This window comes from Nelumbo nucifera, chromosome 1 (genome assembly GCF_055504915.1).
Source record: "Nelumbo nucifera cultivar China Antique chromosome 1, China Antique-T2T, whole genome shotgun sequence".
Classification (NCBI taxonomy): Eukaryota; Viridiplantae; Streptophyta; class Magnoliopsida; order Proteales; family Nelumbonaceae; genus Nelumbo; species Nelumbo nucifera.
In genome coordinates, this window is record NC_142649.1 from 100,783,839 (window position 1) to 100,793,635 (window position 9,797).

Consider the following 9,797-nt stretch of genomic DNA (forward strand, 5'->3'; position numbering starts at 1 on the left):
TTTTCTTCATCAAAAACAACATCGCGACTGATGACAATCTTTCTTGTGATTGGATTGAATAACTTGTAAGCCTTTGACTGCTCAATAATTCTAAGAAAAACACATTTTTCGCCTTTGTCATCCAACTTTTTCCTCTTCTCATCGGGAATGTGTGCATATGCAATGCACCAAAAGACTTTAAAATGATCAACCGATGGTTTCCATCCATCCAAGCTTCTTGTGGAGTTTCTAACCGAAAAGGTGGGACTTCGATTCAAAACATGAACACTCCAATTTACTGCTTCCGGCCATAATCTTTTTGGAATCCTTCCATTTGCTGTCATGCTTCGAACCATGTTGAGGATAGTCTGATTCTTCCTTTCTGCTACGCCATTTTGCTAAGGCATGTAGGCTGCTGTCAATTGACGTTGAATTCCATGCTCATCACGAAAATTTGCAAATTCTTGTGACATATATTCTCCCCCACGATCAGTTCAGAGAGTCTTAATTGTTCTCCCAACTTCATTCTCCACTAAGGCTTTAAAGCTTTTAAAAGTTGAGAATGCTTCAGATTTTTCCTGCAAGAAATAAGTCCATGTTTTTCGACAATAATTGTCAATAAAAGAAATAAAATATTTCTTTTTACCATTTGATATTGGGTTTATTGGACCACATATATCAGAATGGATTAGCTCCAATGGTCTATGCGCTCTCCATGCCTTGCCTTTTGAAAATTGTTCACGATGTTGTTTGTCAACAACACATTCTTCACATATTTTGGAGAGATGAGTAATTTGAGGAAGGCCGGTCACCATTTGCTTCTGAGAAAGAATCTGTAGACCTTTGAAATTCAAATGGGCATATTGCAAATGCCAAAGCCATGTGGACTCATTTACATCAGCCTTAAAACACGTTTCAATGCTTTCTATTTTAAGTGGAAACAACCTGTTTGAAGTCATCTTGACATGAGCTATTATTCTTCTTCTTGGATCATAGATTTCACAAGCACCTCCCTTGATTGTTGTCTCATATCCCTTCTCCTGCAGCTGTCCAACACTTAATAAATTGCTTTTCAAATCAGAGCCAACAAGAATTCATATATTGGTAGTACCGGAAGCTAGGATTGGCAACAACAATGACATGAGAGCAGCTAGTCACTTCCTTCAAGTTCAACATGATTTCAATGAAAATGATTATGAGATGTTATTGGCTCTTGATGAGAACAATCATTAACATGGTGGTGCATCTCTTAGTCAGATTACTGACCTACCACAGTCAACTATCTAGGGGAACGGGGCTGCATTTTAAGATTGTGCAGGAAGGTTGCTTTCTATTGATTGTTGCCCCACCCTCTTTGTTGCATGCAGACTGATAACTTAGAAGAAGCTTGTGCAATCTGTCTTGAGACCCCAAAAACTGGAGATAAAATTCGCCATCTTCCCTGCTTGCACAAATTTCACAAAGATTGTATTGATCCTTGGCTGAGAAGGAAAACATTATGTCCAGTTTGCAAGTCCTCTATCACTTGATATGCACATATATTCGAGTCCTTCATGCTAGTGCATTGCGGCAGGTTATATTGAGGTTGCAAGTAGTAACATTTTTGGTTTTGTAGGCCCCACGTCACAGTTTGTTGCACATAGCCAGGGGGTTGATCTATAAAAACCTGCTCATCCAGATTGCCATGTAGAAAAGCTGATTTCACGTCCATTTGAAAGGTTGGCCAAATCTGAGAAATTTGATTCACCAAGTACTGTGACGTGGGGCCTACAAAACCAAAAGTATTACTACTTGCAACCTCAATATAACCTGTTGCAATGCACTAGCATGAAGGACTCAAATATACATGCATATCAAGTGATAGAGGACTTACAAACCGAACATAATGTTTTCCTTCTCAGCCAAGGATCAATACAATCTTTGTGAAATTTGTGCAAGCAGGGAAGATGGCGAATTTTATCTCCAGTTTTTGGGGTCTCAAGACAGATTGCACAAGCTTCTTCTAAGTTATCAGTCTGCATGCAACAAAGAGGGTGGGGCAACAATCAATAGAAAGCAACCTTCCTGCACAATCTTAAAATGCAGCCCCGCTCCCCTAGATAGTTGACTGTGGCAGGCTAGTAATCTGACTAAGAGATACACCACCATGTTGATGATTGTTCTCATCAAGAGCCAATAACATCTCATAATCATTTTCATTGAAATCACGTTGAACTTGAAGGAAGTGACTAGCTACTCCCATGTCATTGTTGTTGCCAACCCTAGCTTCCAGTACTTCCAATATATGAATTCTTATTGGCTCTGATTTGAAAAGCAATTTATCAAGTGTTGGACAACTGCAGAAGAAGGGATATGAGACAATAATCAAAGGAGGTGCTTGTGAAATCTATGATCCAATAAGAAGAATAATAGCTCATGTCAAGATGACTTCAAACAGGTTGTTTCCACTTAAAATAGAAAGCATTGAAACGTGTTTTAAGGCTGATGTAAATGAGTCCACATGGCTTTGGCATTTGCGATATGCCCATTTGAATTTCAAAGGTCTACAGATTCTTTCTCAGAAGCAAATGATGGCTGGCCTTCCTCAAAGGTTTTCATAGATCAACCCCCTGGCTATGTGCAACAAGAAAGTGAAGAAAAAATGTACAAATTGAAGAATGTTTTATACGGGCTGAAACAAGCACCTAGAGCTTGGTACAGCCGCATTGAGACTTATTTTGCTAAGGCTGAGTTTAAAAAATGTCCATATGAGCATACTCTCTTTATTAAATAGAATCTGTAGAGAATCCTAATTGTTTGTTTGTATGTGGATGATTTAGTCTACACAGAAAATGATCAAGCAATGTTTGAGGAGTTTAAAAAGTCCATGATGGTAGAATTCGAGATGACCGATCTAGGAATGATGCACTATTTTCTTGGCATCGAAGTAGTGCAATCAACAGCTGGGATTTTCATCACACAAAAGAAATATGCTTTGGAGATCTTGGACAGGTTTCAGATGATTGACTGTAATTCAGTGGGAACTCCAACTGGACCAAGTTTGAAGCTCACGAAGGACTATGAAGGAAAGAAGATTAATAGTACTTTATACAAGCAAATTGTTAGAAGTTTGATGTATTTAACAACTAAACCTGATATTATGTATGATGTAAGTTTAATTAGCAGGTTTATGGAATCTCCAACTAAACTTCATCTCCTTGCTGCAAAGAGAATCTTACACTACTTGAAAGGTACACTTGATTTTGGTATCTTTTATCAAAAAGGAAGATCAGATCTTATTGGTTTCAGTGAAAGTGATTATGTAGGAGACTTAAGATAATAGAAAAAATACTTCTGATCGTATCTTTATGATGAGTTCAGGAGTTGTTTCATGAACATCAAAGAAACAAGTTATTACATTGTCTACAACAGAAGCAGAGTTTATAGCAGCAGCTTCTTGTGTGTATCAAACTATTTGATTGAAATGAATACTTGAATTGTTACATTGTTTCAAGCAGAAGAGTATACAGATATATTGTGATAATAATTCAGCCATTAAACTATCCAAGAATCCAGTTCTACATGATAATAACAAACACATAGATGCGAGATACCATTTTCTTCGAGATCTCACAAAAGAAGGAATCATTGAATTGGTTTATTGTTGCAGTGAAGACCAAGTTGCAAATATACTAACTAAGCCTCTCAAATTGGGTGCATTTGTGAAGCTTCATGCCAGGTTTTTAGGGCATTACGTGTACAGATATCATTACTTTGAGAGTCTGGATATGCTCCTCACAGAGCACACTTTACTGTGTGTCCTGGCCGCACATTGGGAACATCTCCCGTATTATTTACGGGGAGATGTTCCCAAAACAGGGTGGGATGTGGCTTAGAGGAAGGTGTGAGGTACACTATGATGAGCAGATACCAATTCTTACTTTGAGTGAAGTCGCACATGAGAATCTTTGTCACGTGCTCTCATTTGTTGGAAACTTGGAACCAGGTGGCGTGCTAAGTAATGGCTCCCCTCCCTCTATTGAAACTTTTTTCTTTTTAGAACTTTCAGTTCTAACATTCATGCATGGTCGCCAAAACCCTCACAATAATGAACAAAAATAACACACCTGTAAAATCTTGTAAACTACTCAAAACCAATTATACCTACTTCTTTACTTCCTCGTATTCTGCCTCTGGAGGTTGGTCACCACCCTGAGACCCTCCAGAAGCATTGGAGTGACCCGCCATGTGCTGACCAATCTTGGAGACAGCTTTGTTTGCAGCATCAAGCTTAGATTTGATGTCGTCAATGTCTTCCCCTGCCATCGACTTCCTAAGATCTGCCACTGCAGATTCAATCTCTGATGCAACCTCACTGGGGATCTTGTCTCTGTACTCAGAGAGACTCTTCTCTATGCTATAGATGGTTGTGTCCGCACTGTTTCTAATATCAATCAATGCCTTCCTCTCTTTATCCTTCTGAGCATGCAACTCGGCCTCCTTGACCATTTTCTCAATCTCATCTTCAGAAAGTCCTCCGGATGATCTGATTGTAATCTGTTGTTCTTTCCCAGTGGCCTTGTCCTTGGCAGAAACAGTGACAATTCCGTTGGCATCAATGTCAAATGTCACTTCAATCTGTGGCATGCCCCTAGGTGCGGGTGGCATACCTACAAGCTCGAACTCACCTAGAAGCTTGTTATCAGATGCCATTTCACGCTCACCTTGTAGCACCCGAATGCCCACTTGAGTCTGATTGTCAGCAGCTGTAGAGAATACCTGAGTAAGCAAATGCACTAGTCAATTGTAGAGATTGCAATTAAAAGGAAAAATAACCATATTAGTGATCCAAATAAGTACCATACATAGTCTAAAAATTGTATTGACTGATAATAATAAAGTGGATAGAGGTTTAGCTTGAGGAATGCATGCACAACAAAAACAGATATATGTGGTACTTATTCCCACCACCGTCAAGTGAAATAGTGGTATTAACACCCACCACTTATGACTTAACATGCTATCATACATGCCACACTTGCAACCTAGCAAGTAGAACAAAATCTCAAATTTGTGTAGCAGGGTAATACTTGATAATGCATCCAAATCAATTTAACCCAAGAGACCACATTGGGCACCAAACCTCCCTATCCAAATGGTTTACGGGACTAGCTCAGCAATTCTTTTCCTTCCCTCTCCCATCAGTATCATTTTTTACCCAACAGTGTACATGGAAACAGATATTAGCCAAAAAAAAAGAAAAGAAAGGTGCTGCACTGCATATAGGAGAACTACACCAGGCAAAGCTCTTAACCTGGACTTCCAGCAGATTTAGACTGATCTGAATTGTAGGCTTGTAGCATAAAAAAGTAGGTCCAGTTCAAACCTGACCCCAAACTGGGCTTTCTAGGCTGGCATTGACACCCAAATATATCCTGTGATTATGGCTTATCTCATGCCACACACACTAAGTGAACACCAAGTGTAGAAGTGTAGTTTGCCCAAAACACGGTGCCCTGGCCAAAGAATCAAATCTTTGTCCATAATGGGCAATCCTTGCTTTCAAATTCCTGGGGTCTATAATGGACATATGTCGCTTTCAAATTCCCTGGGAAATTAAAATTTGGAGATGCAGACAAACCTGGCTCTTCTTCGTTGGAATTGTTGTATTTCTGTTGATCAACCTGGTGAAAATACCACCAAGAGTTTCAATACCAAGGGATAGAGGAGTAACATCCAAGAGAAGAAGTTCCTTAACATCTCCACGGAGGATGCCACCCTGAATTGCAGCTCCCATAGCAACTGCCTCATCGGGATTCACCCCTTTGCTTGGACTCTTACCAAAGATCTCTGCAACAACTTCTTGTACCTTTGGAACACGGCTCATTCCTCCAACAAGAAGAACCTCATCCACATCCTTGGTGGAGATACCAGCATCCTTCAGACAATTCTTACAGGGGTTTCTGGTCCTTTCAATCAAGTGGTTCACCAAACTCTCAAATTTTGACCTAGTCAATGTAATGTTCAAATGTTTTGCACCTGATGCATCGGCAGTGATGAATGGAAGGTTGATTTCAGTCTGAGATGTGGATGAAAGTTCTATTTTAGCTTTCTCTGCTGCTTCCCGAAGTCTCTGCAGGGCTAGCCTGTCCTTCGAAAGATCAATCCCTTCTGTTCTCTTGAACTCACTCACCAAGAATTCTAACAAGGCATTGTCAAAATCCTCCCCACCCAAGAATGTATCACCATTAGTGGCTTTGACCTGAAGGAGAGGGAGTGAATTGAGAGAAATAAAGATGAAGAAACTCCAAACCAAGAGAAGAAAAAGGAAAAGGTCAAGGTAAATTATACCTCAAAAACACCATTTGAGATTTCTAGTATAGAAATATCAAAAGTGCCACCACCAAGATCAAAGACAGCTATGATACCCTCCTTGTTATTCAACCCATATGAAAGTGCTGCAGCTGTTGGTTCATTAATGATTCTCTGTACATCTAGACCAGCAATTCTTCCTGCATCCTTTGTCGCTTGTCTTTGTGCATCATTGAAATAAGCTGGAACGGTGATCACAGCTTTGGAAACAGACTTCCCAAGGTAAGACTCTGCGGTTTCTTTCATCTTAGTCAGAACAAAAGCCCCAATCTGGCTTGGCGAGTATTGCTGCCCATTGATCTCAACCCAGGCATCACCATTAGGGGCCTTGACTATCTTGTATGGAACCATTTTCATCTCTTTCTGTGTCTGAGGATCATCAAACCTTCTCCCAATAAGACGTTTGGTCCCAAAAAGAGTGTTTGTTGAGTTTGTCACAGCTTGGCGTTTGGCTGGAGTTCCCACAAGTAGCTCGCCCTTTTGGTTGAAAGCAACCACAGATGGAGTGGTCCGAGCTCCTTCAGAATTTTCAATAACTTTTGCGTTCTGCACCAGATGAAACCCTATAATTAGATATAACCAGATGAAACTCCTTGAGAATGAAATAACACTTTCAGAATTGTAAAAGATCTGAAAGATGAAGGTCCCCTGTACAAAATCCAACCTTTCCTTCCATTACTGAAACACATGAGTTCGTGGTACCCAAGTCAATTCCAATAACATCATTCCCAGCAGGCCTTGAGCTAGATCATAACAAATATTATCCCAGTTAACAAAATATTCAAGTATAATTAAATGCAGAGATATGAACAAAACCATTAACAACTAACAAGTACCTGAATGGCCTAGACAGACTTGCCCATTTGTGACCAAATGGAGAATTGGCCCATGAGATCTTGGCATTTTCAGTCAACTGCATAGTGCATCCAAAATAGGTAAGAAAACATCTATAGACAATTTGCTCAAGTTTGTCCCCAATTAATCCCAGATGGAACAATCATAGCTATATTGACAGCTCTTCTTATACAAAAATAGGAATATCATATCAAGTTGGAAAGGCAAGGGTTTGTATTTTACAACCATTAGGCAACAGGTAATTTCATAACTGCTAGATTCCATCTTTCAGAATGATGTTTTAGACATTTATTTCATACAGAACATAATACAAGTAGATTAAATTTGGCATACAATAGTATGCAGCCTTATTATTTATTAAGCTAATCAAGACAAGTACTAGAAATACGTAAGAACATACAAAAGACAATCTAGAATACCCTCAAGTATCAACTTAAAACTGTTAAATTCCACAGGATTACTATGCAATAGATAATAGATGAATTACTACAAAATAGACACCATAGTTAATCCACAATCATGTCCAAGACCTCTTTTATGTTCAGCTTAGCTGTCTCAGACATGTCATATACCCAATACAATACCAAATATTGTATGGATGCTACTAGAGTATATTTTAGAGCAAGAATACATTGTCACATTCTATGAACATGTAAATGAAATATTTTATAGTTGTGTACATGTAGGTGTCGTATTCTCATTCTTTGTATTGTATCTATATAATGTCCATATTCATATCTGGAAATCTTAGGTCCACTGGATTATAAACTAGTTGAATAAGCCACAAGAGTCTAATCTTCTCCCATTTTAAAATGAAATGCAAGAACAAAAAATATTAGGATAAAAAGAAGGGAAAACCCAAACTACAAAGGCCAAAGTTCCATTCGCAGTTCTATTTCACAGGGAATTGGATGATCATGCAACTTTAAGTTTAAGAAATAATAATGCAAGTTCTTTCCTTCACTAATACAACAGAACCCTATGGTTATCATTAATCAAATAACTACCCTTTCTACGTTCCGATAAAAAAATAAAAGAAGAATAAAGGGAAAAAGAAAAGAGTATCAGCTATTGAGCGGATTCGTCCTTGGTGCAATCTTCTAAATCTGCCACTTTATCTCACCATTACCAACCCAAAGGTAGATTAAATTAATCTCAGATTGAAATCTGAAAAACGCAATACATAAACACACAACCTGATTAAGAAATCTGAATCGACCTGTAGTATGATGCAGTGCTCAATCTGTGATTCTGTCACACACACACACACACACACACACAAAAAAAAAAGAAAAAGAAAAAGAAAAAAAGAAATGAAATGAAATCAAGAATTTGGTTCAATCAAAAGAACATGGCAATACCGAGACCTAATATATCAAAGGAAGCCAAAACCGAACGACTCTGATAATATATTAAATTAATCTCAGATTGAAATCTGAAAAACGCAATACATAAACACACATCCTGATTAAGAAATCTGAATCGACCCGTAGTATGATGCAGTGCTCAATCTGTGATTCTGTCACAAACACACACACAAAAAAAAAAAGAAAAAGAAAAAGAAAAAAAGAAATGAAATGAAATCAAGAATTTGGTTCAATCAAAAGAACATGGCAATACCGAGACCTAATATATCAAAGGAAGCCGAAACCGAACGACTCTGATGATCTACATTGCTAAAAGAATACGAAAACGAGGCAACCACTCGAAATGAAGAAATGGTAATTTACGAGATCAAAACATATCGAGGAGTAGGTCGAGAAGGCATACTGATGCGCAACTAGAGAGATACGACGAACGCCTCAACGATCTGAGAAGAACCGAAGTGGCCATAGTCTTCCTGCTGGCTGTTCGGAATTTAAGACGCTCTAGAAATTTAGCTTCCAAGCCTACTAACCACAGGCGCAAAAGTAATAAAAATAAAATCTACGTAATACTTTTAAGCACCAATGAATGCTGCGAGGCCCTGAATTTCCGGAAGAACTCCCCACGGGAATTTCAACTGAAATTAGTAGAAAACTAACGGCAAAGGAAAGCTTCTCTTATTCTGTTAGAAAAGAGGACTAACGAACCTTCAAGAGTTGGATGGATGGAATTCGGGTTCTTCCAGGGTTTAGGGTTTTTGCACGAAGGGGTCGGATAGAAAATGGGAAGGGAGAAAACAGAAGAAGGTAGACATAGAACCTTCTAGAGACTTGTCTCCCTGTCAAGTTCCGACCGAAAACATTTGCCGTTGACAAATGTAAATGACATTTTTATCCTTTACGTTGATTGTTTTTGTTTCCTTAGTCCTTTACATTCTTGTTCTGGAACTGGAAACTGTAATTTTGAGATAACAAGGAAGTGATATTGGAAATAGGCTGTGTTTGGTTTGAAGGAAAAGGTAGGAAAAGACAAGGAAACCTAATTTATTTCTCAGTGTAGTCCTGATATACTTTTCTTTTCAATGACAAAAGTCTCAAAGGAAAAGATGACCAAGTTGAATATGAGTTTGAAATATCCTAATTTTATGTGTGTTCTTGTTGAAGGTCTAGCAAGGGGACTAGCATTTTCTTGGACGTGGTAAAGGTATGCAAAAACTATATGCTCTTGTTTGTTAAATATTTTCTCCT

At 38.5% G+C, this 9,797-nt stretch overlaps 1 protein-coding gene across 3 annotated transcripts; it reads right to left on the reverse strand.

The window, feature by feature from the left end:
• Nucleotides 1-417: 417 nt before the first annotated feature.
• LOC104588447 (heat shock 70 kDa protein, mitochondrial-like) lies at nucleotides 418-9,373 on the reverse strand. Of its 3 annotated transcripts, none has more exons than XM_088890298.1 (7): nucleotides 8,956-9,370; nucleotides 7,167-7,243; nucleotides 6,995-7,073; nucleotides 6,310-6,876; nucleotides 5,600-6,220; nucleotides 4,127-4,737; nucleotides 418-557 (listed from the first exon to the last, which is right to left on the reverse strand). In XM_088890298.1, the coding sequence occupies exons 1-7, from the start codon at nucleotides 9,016-9,018 to the stop codon at nucleotides 512-514; spliced, it is 2,064 nt and encodes a 687-aa protein (XP_088746424.1). In that variant the 5' UTR covers nucleotides 9,019-9,370; the 3' UTR covers nucleotides 418-511. The 3 variants fall into 3 exon arrangements, with proteins under 3 accessions (XP_088746424.1, XP_088746422.1, XP_010244687.1); XM_088890296.1 differs by lacking the exon at nucleotides 418-557 and adding an exon at nucleotides 2,060-2,315 and having other exon boundaries at nucleotides 8,956-9,373; XM_010246385.3 differs by lacking the exon at nucleotides 418-557 and having other exon boundaries at nucleotides 3,943-4,737; nucleotides 8,956-9,368.
• Between the last annotated feature and the right edge of the window lie 424 nt (nucleotides 9,374-9,797).